General features: G+C 43.8%; 1 protein-coding gene across 2 annotated transcripts in view; it reads left to right on the top strand.

Annotated features, from left to right (window-relative positions):
• Window positions 1-23168, top strand: part of PLOD2 (procollagen-lysine,2-oxoglutarate 5-dioxygenase 2) — a 244211-nt gene that overhangs the window by 159566 nt on the left and 61477 nt on the right. For both annotated transcript variants that reach the window (XM_029615873.1, XM_029615874.1), the window contains exons 10-12: window positions 5812-5933; window positions 8793-8897; window positions 22674-22799. In XM_029615873.1, the coding sequence (XP_029471733.1) occupies window positions 5812-5933; window positions 8793-8897; window positions 22674-22799 (353 nt within the window). The remainder of the gene's footprint in view (window positions 1-5811; window positions 5934-8792; window positions 8898-22673; window positions 22800-23168) is intronic.

Here is a 23168-nt window from a genome sequence, read left to right as displayed (position 1 = left end):
TCCGAGGCCGCTCTGATTTTGGAGCGGCCTCGGAGGGAATGGAGGTAGGCTGCGCAGCTCGGCGCGCGCCGGCTATACGGAATAGATAGCCTTGCGCGCGCCGATCCCGGATTTTAGCGGATATGCGCAGCTACGCGCGTATCTACTAAAATCCAGCGTACTTTTGTTTGCGCCTGATGCGCCAACAAAAGTAAGCCAAATCGCGCTATTTGAAAATCTACCCCTAAATGAATGCTATATGACATAGTATTTTATGTGTATCAGAATATGTAAGATGAATAAGTTTATTAATGTACTGAGATATATGAACATATATTGAATATATATTTATCTCTCTGTATGTATGTATATATATGTGTGTAGAGAGAGAGAGAAGGAAATTTTAAGTAAGTACTTAATACAATAATAAATACGCTATTTAAAATTTGGATATTTTCTTTGAAAGACAAGAATTGGTCTTGTGTGGTGGCAGTATTTAGAAAACTGATCAAACAAAACACATACAATATGAATGATAAGATGAAGAAGAGGACAGTTAGACAGTCAAGGAACAAATAAGTGTTTTTAGGAAGTATCAATGTCAGGTGCTAGTTTGTTCTATGAAATGAGAGTGGCCTGAGAGAGACATGCAGATTAATACGAGAAAGACGGATGACCAGTTGTGCAAGACTGCCAGGATGTTGAGGATGAGAAAGGCTGAAATGGGCAGGGGCAAGGTAATATAGAACAACATTTAAAACTGAACGTAAGAGTTAACAGGAAACCCACCTTGGCAGATTGGAAGATCTTGTTTACTGAAGTATTACAATTGCAGTTACTATCATACTCAGCAGCAGAGGGAAAAATCATTAGGGGTGTGCATTCATTTGCAACGTATTGGCAATCCGCAACGTATAGGGCCATATTCGTTGTATTCGTGGGGAAGCAAAACGTATCGCAATTCCCCAAAATTCAACAAATCTTCACCAAATTATTCGGCCGTCTAAAGGAGTGAATTTAAACAAACTCCCCCACCCTTCTGACCCCTACAAGACTTGCCAAAAGTCCCTGGTGGTCCAGCGGGGGTCCGGGAGCGACCTCCTGCACTCGGGCCGTCGGCTGCCAGTATTCAAAATGGCGCCGATAGCCTTTGCCCTCACTATGTCACAAGGGCTATCGGCACCATTTTGAATACTGGCAGCCGACCTTAGGGGACTAGACTGACTCCCTGGAGGAAGGGAAAATCTCTCCAGGGATGGAACCATACTGAACCATGCTGCGATTCTTCTCCAAAGACAAATTACCAGCTCTCGTGTCTCTGACCCTGAAGACGCTGGCCATTCTAGGCACAGGTACCACAGCGGAGGCAAAGACGAACCCCGTCCTGAGGTCCCTCCATCAGGCCTCATGCTATTTTCCAATTTTGCAGGCCATACAACAACTTATTGACCTGGAATGAAATGCCCCAGAGGCCAGCTTCAAAGGAGGATGGGCCCTAGATGCCCTATACCCCCTGGAACCTATGGCCAAGGAACTCCTACGGTTCCCAAAAGTGGACGCCATGGTCTGCACCATCTCTAAGCGCACAACCTCCTAGTCGAAGGAGGAGTGGAACTCAAGGTTGCCCAGGACAGACATCAGGAAGCCATCCTTAAACAGTCCTTTGATATAGCAGCAAAGACACTGCAAATCGCGTTCTGCTGCACCATTGTAACACGCGCCTGCTTACTTCTCTCCAGAGACGCAAACATGTCTGCTGAAGCATTAGAACCGGCGATATCCTTCCTCATGGATGCAACCTCAGATCTAGTGCGCACCTCAGCCTGGGGCATCTCCTCCATAGTGGCAGCCAGAAGACAACTATGGCTTCGAAATTGGTTGGCCAACGCAACCTCCAAAGCAAACCTCACGAGATTGGCTTTTAAAGGATCCCTTTTGTTCGGAACAGAATTGGAGAAGTTAGCCAACAAATGGGGTGAATCTCCAGTACCTTGTCTACTGGAGGACAGGAACAAAAGAAACCAGCACTCCTCTCCCTGCAGAACCTAGGGCAGAGGAGCCCAGCGCTTTAGACCCTACAAGAACACATACTACCAAGCACCTCACCCCACAGGCAGGTCCCAGTCCTTTCGGAACAGACACAACAAGAGGGGAGCAGGTTCAGGTACAGGTTACGGTCATACCACACAATGAGAATCAGCAGACCCATCCACAGGAAGAAGCCATAGGAGGAAGGCTTACCCTCTTCTACCAAAGATGGGTCGAGAAAACGTCTGACAAGTGAGTCCTAACCATCATTCGAGAGGGATACTATCTGGACTTCCACAGCATTCCTCCAGACAAATTTGTGAGATCACCGTGCCTCGCCCTCTCCAAGAGGACAGCAGTGGACACCACAGTGACAAAACCACTCAGCCTAAAGGCGATAACCCCGGTGCCCACGCACCAACAAAATACTGGTCACTATTCCATCTATTTTATCGTTCCCAAGAAGGAGGGAACGTTCCAGCCTATCCTGGACCTCAAAACTGTCAATCATTACCTGAGAGTACCACACTTCCACATGGAAAGCCTACACTCAGTCATAAGGGCAGTACAGCTGGGAGAATTCCTGACTTCACTGGATCTATCCGAAGCCTATCTCCACATCCCGGTCCATCATGACCATCAGCACTTCCTACGCTTTGCGATACTGGACCATCATTACCAGTTCCGAGCACTACCCTTCGGACTAGCTGCCACCCCTCGGACCTTCACCAAAATCATTGTGGTAGTGGCAGCAACACTGACGAAAGAAGGAATCCTCGTACATCCTTACCTGGACGATTGGCTGATCAGGGCAAAATCTCCAGAGGAAAGTCACCAGGCGACCACCAGAGTCAAGAATCTACTGCACAAGCTCTAGTGGGTTGTCAACACAGCCAAGAGCTGCCTACAGCCCTCCCAGTCGCTAGAGTAAATGGGAGTCCGCTTCGACACCAAGCAAGACAAGGTTGTCCTCCCCCCTCCAAAGAGAAGTAAACTGATGGGTCAACTGTGAAAACTGTTGAACTATGCTCGCCCCAAGGCATGGTACTATGGGACTACCTCCAAGTCCTCGGTCTCATGACAATCAACCCTGGAAGTCGTTCCATGGGCAAGGGCCCACATGCACCCACTACAACGTTCCCTACTGTCACGATGGAACCCGACATCCCAGAACTACTCCATTCACCTCCAGCTACCAGCAGAGGTTCGGAACCAGCTCCAATGGTGGTTACAGGAAGACCATCTGAGCAAGAGAGTAAAACTATCCCCACCGAACTGGATCTTGCTCACCATGGGTGCGAGCCTACAAAGGTGGGGAGCCCACTGCCAGGAACTGACAGATCAGGGACAATGGGACAAGGAAGAGGTCAGATGGAACATAAACCGATTGGAAGCCCGGGCAGTCAGACTAGCCTGCCTACAATTCAGTCACAGACTCCGGAGAGAATCTATCAGAGTCATGTCAGACAATGCTACAACAGTGGCCTACATCAACCACCAGGGAGGAACCAGAAGCCAACAGGTGTCCCAGGAAATAGACCCCCCTCATGGCGTGGGTGGACGCAAACCTGGAAGGAATCTCAGCTGCCCACATCGTGGGAAAAGACAACGTCTCTGCGGACTACCTCAGCAGAGAGAAGCTAGACCCAGGGGAATGGACGCTGTCAACCACAGCCTTCCAGTTGATAGTAAAGCACTGGGGAACCCCAACCATGGACTTCCTGGCAACCCGGACCAATGCCCAAGTCCCCAAGTTCTTCAGCCGCAGACGAGAACCACACTCCGGGGAAATCGACGCCCTTGTCCAGACCTGGCCACAGGAAGACCTGCTGTATGCCTTTCCCCCATGGCCACTACAGGGCAGGATCATCCACAAGATAGAACACCACAGGGGTCTAGTACTTCTAGTGGTCCCAGACTGGCCAAGAAGGCCATGGTATGCAGACTTGTGAAGACTTCTTGTGGGGAACCCTCTGTACCTTCCTCCACACAGGGACCTTCTCCGGCAAGGACCGATCCTTCACGAAGACCCGACTAGATTCTCACACGGTCTGGCCATTGAGAGGACTCACCTGAAGAAGAGCGGATAATCTAAGGCAGTGATTGACACCTTGCTCCGAGCATGCAAGTTCTCCTCATCCCTAGCTTACATACGAATATGGAGAGTATTTGAAGCCTGGTGTGAGGACTGCAAAATTCTTCTGCGGACAGTCAAAATCCCCCAAAATCCTGGAATTTCTTCAGGACGGCTTGAAGAAGAGGTTGTCTCTCAACTCCCTCAAGGTTCAGGTGGCTGCACTGGCCTGCTACAGAGCCAGACTGGAGGGCATCAGTCTATCAACCCATCCAGATGTTTCCTGCTTCCTGAGAGGGGTCAAACAAATCCAACCACCATTAAAGTGGACGGTGCCCCTATGGAATCTCAACCTAGTACTAGACTTCCTAGCGGGAGCTTCCTTCAAACCTACACGCGGTCTGTCACTATGGCTCCTGACCTTGAAGACTGCATTCCTAGTGGCAATATGTTCAGCCTGTCGCATCTCCGAGCTTAAAGCACTATCCTGTCGGGAACTGTTCCTCAGGTTCACACCGGGATCCATACAGCTTCGAACTGTGTCCGACTTTCTTCCGAAGGGGGTTTCTCATTTTCATCTAAACCAGACCATCTCGCTGCCATCTCCAGACGAACATAAGGACTCTGAAGACTCACGCCATCTTCGCCATCTTAACGTTTGCAGACTCCTAGTCCGATACCTGGAAAGATTGGAATCTGTACGAAAGACGGACCACCTGTTCGTCCTTCACGGTGGGAAGAAACAGGGGGAAGCGGTCTTGCAGGCAACCATAGCCCGCTGGATCAAAGAAGTAATCAAAGCGGCCTACGTAGGCAGGGAAGCCCCTCACCTCTACAGCTCAAGGCCCATTCCACAAGGGCCCAGGCAGTGTCCTGGGCGGAAACCAAGATGCTGTCACCTGCCGAGATCTGTATGCATGGTCCTCCATGCATACCTTCTCCAGGTTCTACCACCTGGATGTCAAGGCCCGGGAGGACACAACCTTTGCAAGGGCAGTACTAAGTGGGCCACGGGCAGCCTCCTGCCCAGTTCCGGAGTAGCTTTTGTACATCCCATTGGTCCTGAGTCCATCTGGCTACACACTAGGAAATGGAGAAATTTACTTACCTGATAATTTAATTTTCCTTAGTGTAGACAGATGGACTCAGCAACCCACCAACAGCTTCCCCGGAATCCGGGAACCTTGGGTGACAACCCCAAGAACAAGACAAGCACGGGTAAGTCAGGTATTACCCTAGTTCAAGACACCCATAGTTGCCGATTGTCGGCGTTATCCAGTTGAGTGCACTGGCGGTCTCCAATTGGAAATCAGTTGAACCAGTCCTAGTTAATCAAGTTATCAGAGTACACATATATCCACAATTGCTTTTCGAGGAAAATACTGAAAAGCATAGCTTCCTGCACGGGTATATGTAGGCTGCCGTCAGCTTTGAAATCTGATTCCATCTCCCATCTGCTATCAGGAGTACACTATACCCATTGGTCCTGAGTCCATCTGTCTACACTAAGGAAAGCAAAATTATCAGGTAAGTAATTTCTCCAATTTCTTGCACGATGTTAAGAAGTACGACTTAAAGCTCACTGAACTAATTTGAAGAATCTGAAAAATTCTTACTGATTTGTCAAACTAGTTTGTAAACTTTTTTTTGTTTGCACATCTCTAATTAGTACAGTTCTTTGGGTTTTGTTTTGTTTTTTTAGTTAATTTGAAATTGTATTTCTTTGGCAGGAGGTTTACCATGAAATTCACATTCAGAAATTTTGGAAGCAAGCAAAGAATATGATAAAAAATCTGAAGATTGTTGGCCCTGAGGAGCTTTTGAGTCCAGCCGAAGCACGAAACATGGGAATGTAATGTGTTTTACTGAAGAACACTATGTTATGTTATAGTATTTAACCTCCTGAAGGTTGCATTTCACATAAATCAAAATGTGTTCCACCATCTCCTGCACGCACGCACACACACACACACACACACTTACTTTTCAGATTAGTACTAAGCATATTGTTCGCCTGAAAGAAAGCAAGATCGTCTTTCCTCTTCTTTGAGCTCTGAACTGTAGCAGAATAAAACCAGTGAACAGGTCAACACGTTAATGTTGCAGATGCTGCCAAACTGGTCTCTAAATTACCGTCAGGCCTTGCGTGTCGATCAGAAAGCAGGTGGAGGTTTGGAGGTGGTAAAACATACTCAGATTATGCTGATTATAGGTTTTGTCCTGTTATAGTTTTATATATTGGGTTTGGTAGCACAGGAATGGAGTGTGATGGAGGAAAAGAGAATATACTGCTCATCTAGGATGACTCTTGAATGAGAAGTATATTTCATTTGATGTGAGTTGGTGTTTGAATTTGATGTGAGTTGGTGTTTGAATTTGATGTGAGTTGGTGCTTAAAAAGAATTTTGCAATTCATATACATCCGTGATGCTTAGGATTCGCTCTTTGTCCCCTCTCCCCCCTCCCCCTTCCCCCCTCCCTTCTCTCCACAACAGGTCTGGATTATTTATTGAGTTTTTATAAGATATCCATAGTACATTTACAGACATTTGATATATAAACTAGGTTAATTTTTTTACTTTTTGGAGCAGTCTGAAAACCAGAACTATTGAGAGGGGCCCGAGGAACAGCATTGAAAACTAGAGAAAGAGAGATGGGAAAACATCTTCAGATGCTTTTATTTCCAATGACAGACAGCTGCATTTGGACATGAAAATTAGGTTTTTTTTCCTGACTGGCGTGAATAATAATGCAAACTGAGTGTCTCTGTGTAAAATCAAAGGATGGTACAAGTGTTAAATGATGACGGCCTTGCATTGGCTAGGCTCCATTAGTAAGAATTTGGTTGATGAGTTCTAGGATATGGAAAGTAGTTGCAGAGCCTGAGACATAAAACAGATGTTGCTCCTTCTTTAACAAGCAGGCAGGGAAACAGCTTTTAAAAAAAAATGTGTTTGGTGGAACTTCTGTTTTTGCTGGGGAAGAAAAAAAAAATGTGCACTTACAGCACTCATGTTAAACTGCAAGAGGATGTTGCAGGATCTCAGTGCCAATATAATTCGTGCCAATACATGTTTTTCTAATTTCCATAGTGATAGCAGTAGGCCTGCAGCCTGATTATTAACGATTGTGATATCATGGTCCATAATCTTAATAATAAAGAAACGTTGTTGCTCAAGGACATGTCACATCCATAGATAATTTAAAAACTCAGGACCTGCAAAGTAAAGCTTTATGCTGCAGCCTCTCATTTTATATCTGTTAGAAAAGACGATGTAAATCCAAATAAGCACTGTAAAAGCTATCCCTTCTGTCCGAGGTTTTCTGATGATATTAACAAACCATTTATGACGTCAAATGGAGTGGAACTTAACTCTCTTGTCACTCAGTGGCAGGCAGCAGTTATTCCTTATTTAGTTAGTGTTTCAGTATGCGTTTACAGTATCACATCATGCTCTGTTAGTGAAGACAGACATTCCCTTTTGAGGTGTTTGCTGTAAAGCAAAGGACAGCTGATCTGTCACCGTAGAAGATTTCCATAAATTACAGGCTCTGTGTGTGTGTGCGGTGGGGGGGATGTTAGACCATGCGGAATGTCTCTGGAAATTCTTTGCATCATGGTGAGAATCAAGTGGGAGATCTTGTCCCATCTAATAGTCTGTTCATTTTTAGGAGAATAGAAAACCTGAAGTCTGATCAAAAACCAAGAAGATTCCAGTTTAGAGTTTGATGCAATTGCAAAGTGTGGAGGAGAGATTGCACTCATACGTGAATGATACCCCCCCCCATAAACCTCTGATTTTGCATGATTGCTGTACAAAATTGAAATATTGCTGCAAGCCATGTGCATGTGGGAGTATTGCATACAACTTAAATTATTTTTTTCTTTAGCTATTTTTTATTTAAAGATGTAGTGGGGTTCTTCCTTTGTAAGAAGCATTTGGCTGCTCCAGGCATCTGTTCCTTTAGTCCCTTTTATTTATCCAATCTTATATTCCATCATGTTTAAAGTGGATTACAAACATACATACATAATAAAAGACATAGGGGGAGGAGGAATAGCCTAGTGGTTAGAGCAGGAGACCAAGGTTCAAGTCCCGCTGTCACTCCTTGTGACCTTGGGCAAGTCACTTTACCCTACATTGCCTCAGGTACAAAAAAGCTTAGATTGTAAGCCCGCTGGGGATAGAGAAATACCTACAGTACCTATATAAAAACAATAAATAAATAAATAAAAATATAGTGAACTCAAGATAAAAACATCACAATCAAAACTTAAAAATAAACAAACAAACTAAACCAATTAATTCACTTTTCAGACTATCACTTCAACCCTGGTGAATCCCACCCTACACTGATAGTTAGCCGGCTAAGTGGCAGGAGGAGCCAATTTAGCTGGATAAGATCACGGGATATATTCAGCAGTGTGGCCATGCTGCTGAGTATATGGGCTAAGTTAACTGTTGAAGTTTATCTGGCTAACCAGCCAAGCCGCATAGTGGCTCAATATCTTCCTCCTGCTTTTTAGGTACCTCGTTTTGGTCTAACTGAAAATAGACAGCTAAATTTAGGGGCTCGGCCCTAGTCAGTTAATGCATCAACAGCCCATCTTAACACAGCTTAATGCCATGGCTCCTTTGTTCGACTACTCTAAACTCTGAAAATTGCAGTAAATTTGATTTTTCTCTTTTTTTTTTTTTTTTTACCTCAGGGACATTTGCCGTCAGGATAAAAAATGTGACTATTACTTTAGCATAGATGCGGAGGTTGGGCTGACGAACCCCAGGACTTTGAAGATACTGATCATGCAGAACAGGTATAACTCTTCAGGGTGGGCAGCCTTTAACTCGGCTCATTTATTTATAACTAGCACAAATGTGTGCTGCATCACCTACCAGACTATAAAAGCTGTAAGTATAAAGATTATTGTGGTTTCCTGCTTGGAGAAGCAGACGGCAAATGACTTCAAAATGGACTCTAAATACAAGCAATAAAAAGACATTCTCCAAAACAATTGGTGTGCTTTGAGTTTCTGGAAGAATTTTCTTTTATATTCCAAAGCAATTGAAAGTAAATTATGAGCTATAGTTTTCCATTTGGCAAGATGGAAAACCTTTCCTTGCTCAAGGAGCCAGACTTAATGTTTACTCAGTGCCTCACATAATGACGTCCTTTTATTTAAGAAAAGAGTAGATGAATATATTTTGTTCATCTTTTGTGTGGAAGCAGGAATGCACAGGGTTGCTTAGATTTAAAAAAAAAAAAAAAAAAAAAAAAAAATATATATATATATATATATATATATATATATATATATATATATATATATATATATATATATATATATAAACCGCTGTGCTTCTGTTCTGCCAGAGAGCATGTATTTTCCAGTGGCAGCTGCAGGGAACTGTGGAATCTTCTGCAAAGAATTAGCAGGAGCGTTTAGTTTCTACCCTGCACTTTTACAGAAAGTTGCCGGTTAGAACTGGGCCAACCCAAATGATGTGATCAGCAGACTGAAATCCATGGATCACTTCCCCCTAGTGACTTGCATAATCCGAATCTTCTTGGCATATCCACACTCCTCTCACTTAAACCTCCATAGCATAATGAGGTAATATATGCAAGCCAAAACGAATCCCTTTTCCCTTCCTCTAGAAGAGAAGGGGGTGCTAAATCCTGAAGGAATCCCTAAACCCTCTCGCTGTGGATGGTGGTGGGATTCTTCCAAGCATATGCATACTGCTTTCTTTGCCCTGGCATGGAGAGCTGGAGCGAAGAAGGCCTGAACTGGTTCTGCTAGCTTCTTCCCAGTAGGGGAAAGCAGTGTACATGGACTCAGAATATTTCCTCTGGCTCTGCAGATAGATGGATGCCATTTTCTCCTCAGTGATGGGAGGAGAAATGTGCATAGGCCTTGAGAATCCCTTCTCTGGTTGTACGGCGAGGAGGAGGCAGGATGTACACAAACTCTGAGAATCCCTTCCATGGTTGCATGAAGAAAGGAAACTTCTTCTCCTTAATTGGGGTATAGCAATATGAAAAGGCTCTGAGAAATCTCTCCCTTGACATATTAGTGATTCAGGATTCATATTTCCTGCTATCCTTTGGTTTATCTTTCAAAATACAATGTTATAAGGGAATCAGACTAATAAAACATACCAGGCCATCCTATTAATCACTATCCGGGATAGTGAGTGGTCCATCATCCCTGTTTAGAAGATGGAAGGCTCGAGGATTCATTACCTTGGGACAATTATGTGATAAAGGTGGGGCCACTTCATTTTCTTCCCTGAAGGAGAAATATCATTTGGATGTTACTGATACTTATGGGTATAGTCAGATGTGGCACTTTCTGGAGAAATCTATAGGATGGCAGGTGATACTTAGTAAAAGGTATCCTCACAAGCAGCTGTTTCTAATATATATCTCTGCTTAACTCCTCCTTTTGAGGGGAAACTTCCTCATGATTTGGTCTTGGAAATGGAACTTAAGTTTACTTTGGATTAGGAAAACTGGGAGGGAATTTGTCTAAGAGCAGCCAAGTTTTCTATCTTGGCCAATGTGGCTGAAAATGCCTAAATGATTTATTATAACTAGTACCTTACTCCACAGAGGTTAAAGATAATTTATAAATCAGTTTCTCATGCATGCTGGAGAGGTTGTGGAACCTCGGGGGCTATCGGTCACATACAGCAGAGTTCTCCTGCTTCTCTTCTGGGTGCTAGTACAGACGTTTATCTGTGAAATTAAAGGTATGAGGGTGGAATTGGATCCTATAGTATACTGGCTGAATGGCCACAGTGAGGGTGTTCCCACTAAAACTGGCCATGTTGATTAGCCACATCCTTGTGGTGGCCAGATGTGAAGTGGTAGTGCATTGGAGGAAGACAGGAGTGCCAGCTGAAGCCCATTTGTATAAAAGACTATGGGGTGTATATCAGATGCAAAAATTAACTGCTATTAGATGGGACTGATAAAAAGTCTTTATTAGCATATGGAAGCCCTTTGAGAGGTGGAATACTATAGGGAGATAGGGTGGGGTGCATAGTAGGAGGGTGGATGGGGATCTTTCTAAACCTTGGGCACTGGATGGAATATTCTGGAAAAACATGAAGTTTATGGTTTTTGGTATATGTTATGATACACTTGCTTATACTTGTTTATTATGGAGAAAGTTTTCAATCAATGTTTAATTACACACAAAAAGAAATACTAGGCCAATCTCTAGCCAAAACAAAAAGAAAGAGAAACAAAGGTCAAGAAAAAAAAGGATGAATAAAATACAATTTAAAAGTAAAAGAATAGTTTAAAACATGATATGAGAGACTATATATTTGAATGCTCTTCAGTGCTTACTTGTTCTTGCCTTCATTGTAATCTACTTTATCTCTTAGATGGTTGAAATTTCAATGGAAAAAAACTTCTTCATTTTATCATCCAGTGCATTAAACACTAGTCAAATACACCACAAATAGGCATTAATTTTCTTTTGTGAAGTGCCTTAGTTTTTCCCAGCAGATTTTGTTTTCCTTATGAAATACCTTTCTGTTTACTCTGGCCACTTCTTTTGTTTCAACTATGATCTAATGAGGCACTTTTAGTCAGGAGGTTCAACATACATTTTCTCTTTATCTTTAAACAAGAGCTTTATATTATCCATTCCTTAAAACCATGATCAGTAAAATACTTGCTTTCCTAGCGTGTAGCCAAATGGACTAATGGGTTATGTTCCCCTGCCAGCAGATGGAGGCGGAGTCAGATTTCAAAGCTGCATCACCCTACATTCATCCCCTGTAGTGACTTCAGCCCTCCAGTATTCTCTGTCTCCAGCAGATGGTGGACATACCTCTCCCTATAGGGATTGTTGTATTTTTTGGAAGGAGAAATTCTACTTTCTAAATTGAAGGAAAATTGAGCCTCCCCCAGTTGAGAATTCCTGAGGTGATTTCCAGATCCCTCAGAGGTGTGCCTTGGTTCGGTAGCCCATTCCCAGTGTAGACTTTGCTGCTTAAGCAGTTGAAAGGCAGCGGGTGCAGGAAGCCAAGCACAGTGGTGATGGCCAAAGCCCTCTCCCCCTCCCCCCCCCCGCAGCTGTGCATGTGCCTCGCCATGTCCCAACTAGCCGATAGGATGCTCAGTTACCACCGCCAATGGCACCACCAACCAAGAAAACTAAGTGCCTTTCTCTCTGCAACACTTGCCATATTAGAGCCTCTCAGTCTGACCTGGACTCCACCTTATGTCAGTACTGCGAGGAAGCCCAAGGGGAATTGACCTCCTCGGACATTTCTAAGACAAGCTTCTCCCATTAGGATGATGGATTGGCCACTGCCTTAACTGGAAGTATGTTGGACCTAAGTATTCCCTTGATGGGTTTATCTGTGGAAGAGGGAAATTCAACTGGTCCCACCCCAGTACCTCCTGGATTAGGCATCGACCCTGTGGCCTTTTCCTGGATGGAATTTTTCCAGGGACTACAAGCTTTCATGCAGCTGCAGTCTACTGCCTTTCGCCCCAGTCCGGATGGAACCTCAGCCAGTAGCCCCTCCCTCTCCCATTTTTACAGACAGGCCCTGAGGTATGCCTCACCTTACCAAAGGTATTCCTGGCAGGGACCCGGATGACACAGATGAAGATACAGATTCCTTGGAAGATGGATAAATTCCTCCTGGTTTAGGACCATATCAGGCCATGTTACAGTTTTTCCATAGGGACGAATTGCCGGCACTAGTTTCCCAGACCCTGAAGATGCTGGGAGTCCCTGGGGCAGACTCTGTGATGGAACCAAAGAAAAACCCCATTCTGATTTCCCTGCAAAAGGTCTCTTGCTACTTTCCAGTGATGGATGCCATCCAAGAGTTGACTGATCTGGAATGGGATAACTCAGAAGCAAGTTTTAAAGGGGGCTGAGCATTGGAAGCCCTATGCCCTCTGGATCCAGCGGTAAGGGAACATTTGCATTTTCCTACAGTGGATGCACTGGTCTGTGCCATCTCTAAACAAACAACTATCCCAGTGGAAGGAGTAGCAGACTTAAAAGATGTGCATGTTAGACGGATTGAGTCTATCCTTAAGCCTTTGATGCTATAGCAATGACTTTACAGATCACTTCTTGTTGCACTCTGGTGGCTCGTTCATGTCTACTTCTCTCAGGAGATTGATGACTCTGGGGTGAATTCCAGAGCAGTTATGGAGCCCACTGCTGCCTTTTTAGTAGATGCAAGCTCTGATTTAGTCGTATTTCAGCCATAGGAGTAGCCGCAGTGGTGGCGGCCAGATGGCAACTATGTCTGTAGAACTGTTCAGCTGATGCAGTCTCCAAAGCTAATCTTACAAAGATGCCCCTTAAAGGATCACTCCTATTCAGGAGTGAGTTGGGAAAAGCTGGCCAGTAAATGGGGTGAGTCTCCAGTTCCCCGGTTACTGTAAGATAAGAGGACGCAGCACAGTGCCCCTCGCCTATGAGGGGTTGTTCTAGGGCCTCTCAGCATTTTCGCCCCTACAGAAATTCTACATTTCAGAGATCTCGACCCCTTGGGAGGTCCCAGTCCTTTCGTACCTAAAAGCCCAGGAGAGGGGCAGATTCAGGTTCAGTCTCATCCCGAAACCCACAATGAAATTTTACCAACTCACCTTGTGGACGAGGGGATAGGAGGTCGCCTGTCTCTCTTTTACCAACTGTGGGCCGAGATTACTTTGGACAATGTCATTTGAGAAGGACATGCACTGGAATTCCACAACACTCTTCATAACGTATTCATGATGTCTCCTTGCCACTCCCAACACAAGAAGTAGGCAGTGGAGATCACACTTCTAAGATTCCTCAGGATGAGGGCAGTAGTCCCAGTACCTATGCCCCAGGAAAATTCAGGGTGTTATTCCATTTATTTTATCATTCCCAAGAAGGAAGTTTCCTTTTACCCCATCCTGGACCTTAAGAGTGTCAACTGCCACTTGCAAGTAACTCATTTTTGCATGGAAATCTTATGCTCTATGATAATGGCCATACAACTGGGAGAGTTCCTAACCTCCCTGGATCTATCCGAGGCATACCTACATATTCCAATTCAGCAAGAACACAGACATTTCCTACTCTTTGTTGTGCTGGGTTGTCATTATGAGTTTGGGGTGCTGCCATTTGGCCTAGTCACCGCCCCCAGAACATTTTCCAAGATTATGGTGGTCGTGGTGGCAGCGCTGAGAAAAGATGGGATACTGGTGCACCCATACTTGGATGATTAGTTGATCTGGGCCAAGTCCTTGAAAGAGAGACACCTGGTGACCAACAGGGTAATATCCTTGTTACAGGAACTCAGTTGGGTAGTAAACCTGTCCAAGAGCAGTCTCAAGCCTTCCCGGTCCTTGGAGTATCTGGTTCGACATGAGGCAGGGCAAGGTCTTTCTGCTGACCAGAAGTTGATGTCTCAGGTGCATCAATTGATGAACACGATACGCCCGATGGTGTGGTGCTATCTCCAAGTTGTCGGTTTGATGGCGGCAAACCTGGAAGTGGTGCTATTGGCGAGAGCGCATATGCGTCTGTTTCAGTGTTCTCTGCTGTCACATTGGACCCCACAGTCTCAAGACTATTCGGTTTGCTTCCACTTGCCGATGAAATTTGTTCTCACCTCCAGTGGTGGCTGTAGGAGACTCATCTGAGCAGGGGGGAGCCCTTGTCCCCCCAAATTGGTTGGTTCTCATGACAGATGCAAGTCTTCAGGGTTGGGGAGTTTACTGTCAGGAACTGGCAGCCCAGAGACGTTGGACAGATGAAGAGTCCTCTGGAACATCAATCACCTGGAAGCCCAGGCAGTCAGGTTGGCGTGCTTACAGTTTAGCCACAGACTCCAGGGGCAAGCTGTCCACGTAATGTCAGACAACGTGACGATGGTGGCCTGCATCAATCTCCAGGGAGGAACCAAGAGCTAGCAAATATCGCAGGAGATAGGCCTCCTTATGGAACGGGTGGAAGCACATCTGCAGATGACCTCGGCCTCCCACATCGCAGAAAAGACAAAGTCAAAGCAGACTTTCTAAGCAGGGAGAGTCTGGATCCAAGAGAGTGGGTGTTGTCCGCCAAAGTGTTTCAACTGATAGTGGATTGCTGGAGCCTCCCGTCACTCGACCTGCTGGCTGCATCTCACGTGAAGGTTCCTCAATTCTTCAGTCGCAGAAGAGATACGGGGTCCCTGGGAATCGACGTGCTCATTCAGATCTGGCCGGAATACGAGTTACTATATGCCTTCCCTCCGTGGCCCCTACTGGGCAGGATCATTCACAAAATTGAACACCATAAAGGATTAATCGTCCTGATAGCTCCAGATTGGCCCAGACATCTGTGGTATGCAGACCTACGGAGACTTCTGATGGAGAACCCCCTACGCCTCCTGCAGCACATGGACCTGTTGCAGCAAGGGCTGGTTCTTCATGAGGATCCAACTCAATGCTGTCTTATGGTCTGGCCCTTGAGAGGGCTTGCCTGATGAAGCAGGGATATTCTGCGGCGGTAATTATCACCTTGCTTCACACTTGGAAGTTCACGTCGTCTCTAGTGTATATGCGGGTCTGGAGAGTATTTGAGGCCTGGTGCAAGGAGCGCATGTTTCCCCTCTTGCGGCCAAAATCCCACTTATTCTGGAATTTTTGCAGGATGGGTTGAATAAAGGATTGGCCCTTAACTCAAGGTTCAGGTAGTGTTTCTCTCTGTTTCAGGGGTGAGGTGAATGGGGCCTACCTGTCAATCCATCTTGACTTGGCCCGTTTTCTGAAGGGAGTGAATCACCTTTGGCCTCCCTTGTGGTTTCCAGTCCCCTTGTGGAATCTTAATTTAGTGCTGTATTTTTTGGTGGGCCCTAACTTTTGACCACTGCGCAATCTTTCCTTGCGTCTATAGACCTTTAAAACCGTGTTCCTTGTGGTTGTATGCTCTGCATGTCACATCTCCGAACTGCAGGCATTGTCATGCCAGGTGCCATTCCTCTGGATGACTCCAGAGGCATTAAAGCTATGTACTGTTTCATTTTTCTTGCCTAAGGTGGTCTCGGAGTTTCATTTGAATTAGGCCATTTTATTATCTTCAAAGGATACTAATGATGCATTAGAATTAGGGCATCCCGACAGTGAGGTTCCAATACTTAGAAAAATAGTCCAAGTGTCTGTAACTAAAACTTCACCTGAGATAAAAATTTCTAACTTATCGCTATCAATTAAAAAGCAGAATGAATACACAAACAAAAAACAAACTTTGAAATGTTTGTATGCTAATGCCAGAAGTCTAAGAAGTAAGATGGGAGAATTAGAATGTATAGCAGTGAATGATGACATAGACTTAATTGGCATCTCAGAGACATGGTGGAAAGAGGATAACCAATGGGACAGTGCTATACCGGGGTACAAATTATATCGCAATGACAGAGAGGAGCACCTGGGAGGAGGTGTGGCGCTTTATGTCCGGGATGGCATAGAGTCCAACAGGATAAACATCCTGCATGAGACTAAATACAAAATTGAATCTTTTTGGGTAGAAATCCCTTGTGTGTCGGGGAAGACTATAGTGATAGGGGTATACTACCGTCCACCTGGTCAAGATGGTGAGACGGACAGTGAAATGTTAAGAGAAATTAGGGAAGCTAACCAAATTGGTAGTGCAGTAATAATGGGAGACTTCAATTACCCCAATATTGACTGGGTAAATGTATCATCGGGACACGCTAGAGAGATAATGTTCCTGGATGGAATAAATGATAGCTTTATGGAGCAATTGGTTTAGGAACCAACGAAAGAGGGAGCAATTTTAGATCTAATTCTCAGTGGAGCACAGGACTTGGTGAGAGAGGTAACGGTGGTGGGGCCGCTTGGCAATAGTGATCATAATATGATCAAGTTTGATTTAATGACTGAAAGAGGAGCAGTGTGCAAATCCAAGGCTCTCGTGCTAAACTTTCAAAAGGGAAACTTTGATAAAATGAGAAAAATTGTTAGAAAAAAACTGAAAGGAGCAGCTACAAAAGTAAAAAATGTCCAAGAGGCGTGGTCAGTGTTAAAAAAAAAATACCATTCTAGAAGCACAGTCCAGATTTATTCCACACATTAAGAAAGGTGGAAAGAAGGCAAAACGATTACCGGCATGGTTAAAAGGGGAGGTGAAAGAAGCTATTTTAGCCAAAAGATCTTCATTCAAAAATTGGAAGAATGATCCAACAGAAGAAAATAGGATAAAGCATAAACGTTGGCAAGTTAAATGTAAGACATTGATAAGACAGGCTAAGAGAGAATTTGAAAAGAAGTTGGCTGTAGAGTCAAAAACTCACAGTAAAAACTTTTTTAAATATATCCGAAGCAGAAAGCCTGTGAGGGAGTCAGTTGGACCGTTAGATGATCGAGGGGTTAAAGGGGCACTTAGAGAAGATAAGGCCATCGCAGAAAGATTAAATGATTTCTTTGCTTCGGTGTTTACTGAAGAGGATGTTGGGGAGGTACCCATAATGGAGAAGATTTTCATGGGTAATGATTCAGATGGACTGAATCAAATCACGGTGAACCTAGAAGATGTGGTAGGCCTGATTGACAAACTGAAGAGTGTAAATCACCTGGACTGGATGGTATACACCCCAGAGTTCTGAAGGAACTAAAAAATGAAATTTCAGACCTATTAGTAAAAATTTGTAACTTATCATTAAAATCATCCATTGTACCTGAAGACTGGAGGATAGCAAATGTAACCCCAATATTTAAAAAGGGCTCCAGGGGCGATCTGGGACACTACAGACCGGTTAGTCTGACTTCAATGCCAGGAAAAATAGTGGAAAGTGTTCTAAACATCAAAATCACAGAACATATAGAAAGACATGGTTCAATGGAACAAAGTCAGCATGGCTTTACCCAGGGCAAGTCTTGCCTCACAAATCTGCTTCACTTTTTTGAAGGAGTTAATAAACATGTGGATAAAGGTGAACCGGTAGATGTAGTATACTTGGATTTTCAGAATGCGTTTGACAAAGTTCCTCATGAGAGGCTTCTAGGAAAAGTAAAAAATCATGGGATAGGTGGCGATGTCCTTTTGTAGATTGCAAACTGGTAAAAGACAGGAAACAGAGAGTAGGATTAAATGGACAATTTTCTCAGTGGAAGGGAGTGGACAGTGAAGTGCCTCAGGGATCTGTATTGGGACCCTTACTTTTCAATATATTTATAAATGATCTGGAAAGAAATACGACGAGTGAGATAATCAAATTTGCAGATGACACAAAATTGTTCAGAGTAGTTAAATCACAAGCAGATTGTGATAAATTGCAGGAAGACCTTGTGAGACTGGAAAATTGGGCATCCAAATGGCAGATGAAATTTAATGTGGATAAGTGCAAGGTGATGCATAAAGGGAAAAATAACCCATGCTATAATTACACAATGTTGGGTTCCATATTAGGTGCTACTACCCAGGAAAGAGATCTAGGCGTCATAGTGGATAACATATTGAAATCGTCGGTTCAGTGTGCTGCGGCAGTCAAAAAAGCAAACAGAATGTTGGGAATTAGAAAGGGAATGGTGAATAAAACGGAAAATGTCATAATGCCTGTCGCTCCATGGTGAGACCGCACCTTGAATACTGTGTACAATTCTGGTCGCCGCATCTCAAAAAAGATATAATTGCGATGGAGAAGGTACAGAGAAGGACTACCAAAATGATAAGGGGAATGGAACAGCTCCCCTATGAGGAAAGACTAAAGAGGTTAGGACTTTTCAGCTTGGAGAAGAGACGGCTGAGGGGGGATATGATAGAGATGTTTAAAATCATGAGAGGTCTAGAATGGGTAGAAGTGAATCGGTTATTTACTCTTTCAGATAGTAGAAAGACTAGGGGGCACTCCATGAAGTTAGCATGGGGCACATTTAAAACTAAACGGAGAAAGTTCTTTTTTACTCAACGCACAATTAAACTCTGGAATTTGTTGCCAGAGGATGTGGTTAGTGCAGTTAGTATAGCTGTGTTTAAAAAAGGATTGGATAAGTTCTTGGAGGAGAAGTCCATTACCTGCTATTAAGTTCACTTAGAGAATAGCCATTGCCATTAGCAACGGTAACATGGAATAGACTTAGTTTTTGGGTACTTGCCAGGTTCTTATGGCCTGGATTGGCCACTGTTGGAAACAGGATGCTGGGCTTGATGGACCCTTGGTCTGACCCAGTATGGCATTTTCTTATGTTCTTATTACCATCTCCAGATAAGTTCAAGGACATGGAGGAATATCGCCTCCTGCATCATTTGGATATCAAGAGACTTCTAGTGCGGTATCTGGAAATTTCAGAACTGGTCCGAAAGATGGACTGCCTGTTTGTCCTTCATGGTGGAAGGAAGCAGGGCAAACCAGCTTTGCGGGGTACCATAGCTTGCTGGATTAAGGAGGTGCTCAGGGGCACCTGGGTGGAGGCTGGAAAGCCATTTCCTTCTCAGGTTAGAGCTCCTTCCACTAGGGCTCAGGCGGTGAAATGGGCGCAGGTTAGACTGTTGTCGCCCGTCGATATCTGCTGATCGGTGATGTGGTCCTCCTTTCACACCTTCTCCAGGTTTTATCGACTGGACGTACAGGCTCAACAGGAAGCAGCCTTTGCATGGGCAGTATTAACTGGACCGCGGGCAGTTTTCTGAAGCAATCAGGAGTAGCTTTTATACATCCCATTGGTCCTGAGTCCATCTGGCTACATACTACGAAATGGAGAAATTACTCACCAGATAATTTTGCTTTCCTGTAGACAGATGCTTCCCATCCTCGGCTGCCCAATGATTGTGCCACAAGTCCTCCCGTGGGGGCTTCAAATACAAAGGGAATACTGGTATGTATTCATCCAGTCCCTAGATTGAGGTATCTATGTTCTTACTGGAGTCCAGTGTTTATGGATGGTTGAGTGCAGTTATGGTTGACCGTTTTTAATCATATTTTTAATCAAGTTTTTTTACTAGTATGTCCACAGTGGCTTTTGAAGAGAATATTGGCGGACTGAGGACACTGCAGAGGTATATATACTGTGACATGAGCTTTGCTCCGTCTCTATCTGCTGGCAGGGAAGCATTACTCATTGGTTCTGAGTCCATCTGTCTACACTAAGGAAAACAAAATTATCAGGTAATTAATTTCTCCATTTTTCCCATTAATCTCAGTTCACGCAGTTAAGGGATAGGACTTCCTAACCCCCAAAGCTAAATAGCCTCTTTTTACTCTGTTAGTACCAAACCTTAGAGCCCCGCTGACTAGCCTAGATTTATTTTATTTTATTACTTACACGACACCTATAGCAGTAGTAAAGTTAAGCGGCTGTGGGCCATGGCGCACACTTGTGCACGTAAATAGTTGCACACACATTTCATGTTAAAATCTAGGAATGCCCATGCCCCACCCAGACCATGCCCAAATCTCACCCCTTTTTAGCAATTTCTTATTTGTGCGCGACAGGGAGATATGCTTGTACATAGGAGGCTTTTAAAATCCACTCGGCGTGCGCCGGCTACACATACTCTCATATTTCCTGGTTTTGATGCACGCCAGGCTTTTAAAATTCATCCCTCCGTGTGCCATCATGTGTGAGTAGCAAAGTCCGGTTGACACTATTTTCCAAAAGGGCATCGACTGGGCCCGGAGCTTGGGGGCGCATTAGGCCCCCACTGAACACCAATGATGATAGTTTGAGGTATGGGGGTTGGTTTGAAGGGTGGGGGTCCAGGGGTTCATACTAGACAGCAGAGTTTTCTTTTTTGGTTGGGAGGAGGGAAAGGCCACTAGATCCTAAGGATGTTGAATTTTGGCAAGGCGAGATGGAGATAGGGGATTGCTTGAAAGGGGGTTGTTTGGGTAGGGGGATAATTTTGTTAAAAGGGAAAGGGTTAGTGTAGGGGGGGGGTAGGGCATAGCCACAGTTTGGGGGTCACCGCTGCTTCAGAATGGGGCAGGGGTATCAAAAGACCCTCATGCGGTATTTAATCATGTTTTGGTGAGGGAGTAGTTTAGGGCCACAGGACCTTTAAGAAACAGCATGGGGGTATCGAGATGCGCATTAGCATTCTGTTGCCACTGCATTGTTTTATCTGCACCTCCTCAAAATGCAATACAATGATAGGGCTAACTTTTTTCCTAAGTAAGCCGCATTGTTGCATTTACATAGGATTGATTATCGATGGGCTGCTTTGCATGCATTAGGTTAATTTATGCATAGAAATGCATGAAAAGCAGTTCATTTCAATAACTGGATGAAACATTAAAATAACTGATAAATATAATTTAACGCACGTTAAATGCTGTGTAACGCATGATATTGCCTTATTACAGCTTAGTAAATGTACCTTTAAATTTGGACTTAGCCAGACAAATAATGGGATTTGAAAATCTCACAATGTTGACTGACCCTGAGTTAGCCAGATAACTATCTGGCTAAAAAGTTATCTGTCTAGCTCAGGGCCGGGGCATGAGCATTCCAGAGCTAAATTGGCCCGATAAATAACGATTTTTAGTTTTATCAGGCTAACACAGCCGGATAACTTTAAGATTTAATGTTCGATGTATAAACAGAATGTGTTGGGAGAGTGAGAAGTTACTCGGTTAACTTTAACATGGATATTCAGCTATTAGATACAGCTTACTTGGGCAAGGCTAGTGCTTAATATTCCTGTATAAATTTACTTGAGTATTGTTACACCAGAAACTTTAGGACTGCGATTTGCATGAGCAGTCTTAACTGCCTAAATTTATCCAGATAGGACTGAATATTAATGTTATCTGGATACATTTAGCACCTTCATCTGGAAAGCATCCTACCCTCTTTTTAGCCAGTTACATTTTACCTGGGTAAACTTTTTGCGAGTCGATGGCCCAGGAAATTGAATTCTATCAGGTGAATTTTTAAAGGAATTTTACATGTACAGTAAATGTAACATAGGATCGTAGCAATTTTCAAAAGCCATTTACCTGTGTTAAGTGCACTTAACACAGGTAAAACCCATTGATAATTCAATGCGATATATTGTAGCAGTTTTCAAATGCCCAGTTACAATTTTCAAATGCCCACTTACATGGATTTACATGTGTAAATCCCAATTTTAAGAGTGTAAATGCTTATGAAATTCATGACCTCAATGTTTGCTAGGGATGTGGATTCGTCTAGTGCACACTAATCCAAAATTCGGGTCCCCCCAAATTTAAAAGGCCCGAACCACAGGAAATACGAAATTTCCTGCGGCGGGCCGAAAACGAAGCCCGAACCAAAAGGTTTGGGCTTTGCATATCTCTTATGTTTGCCAGATAACTTAAAGTTACATAGATAACAGCTTTTCCATTATCAACCTCTATATGTTTAACTGGTTCCTTTAAGTGCCTATGAACCTTGTATATCTTATAAATATAAATTTGATTTTCAGTTTGAAACTTTTGAGAGGTCTTACTTGTTATAGCTGCAAAATCCAGTCAACTGTAGAGGATATTCTTTGTGCAGAATAATAATAATAATAATAATAGTCCCTGTATAATGCATGCAGTATTTAGGTAATCCAACCATCAGATTGGTCAAGCAACATGTCATACTCTGTATTATTTATTCATTACAGGAAAATAATCGCACCTCTTGTAACACGTCATGGAAAGTTATGGTCTAACTTCTGGGGTGCCCTGAGTCCTGACGGGTATTACGCTCGGTCTGAAGATTACGTAGATATTGTTCAAGGCAACAGAGTGTAAGTTGATGTTCTCATGTACTTTATAGGACTGTACTGTGCCAGCTACCAAGGCCTACCTTTAACCTCAGTGATTAGCTCTCTTTTCTATGTTCCTCTGAAGAGGATGCAAATTTAAACTGATCCCTACGAGTAGCTAAAATGTTTTCTAATCCTTAAATCTAAATCATTTTTCCTAATTGTGCTTTTAGGGGGTAATTTTCAAAATGACAAACATAATACTCTTTTATGTGCATAAATAACTGCAGTAGGCCAGATTGACAAACTAAAGAATAGCAAATTGATATATTAATGAGTAGCAAATTACCTGGACCGGATGATATACATCCCAGGGTTCTGAAGGAACAAAAATTAAATTTCAGATCTAAT

This window comes from Rhinatrema bivittatum, chromosome 9 (genome assembly GCF_901001135.1).
Source record: "Rhinatrema bivittatum chromosome 9, aRhiBiv1.1, whole genome shotgun sequence".
NCBI lineage: Eukaryota > Metazoa > Chordata > Amphibia > Gymnophiona > Rhinatrematidae > Rhinatrema > Rhinatrema bivittatum.
Note: the sequence above shows the minus strand (reverse complement) of the source record. Positions and strands in the feature narration are given on the sequence as shown.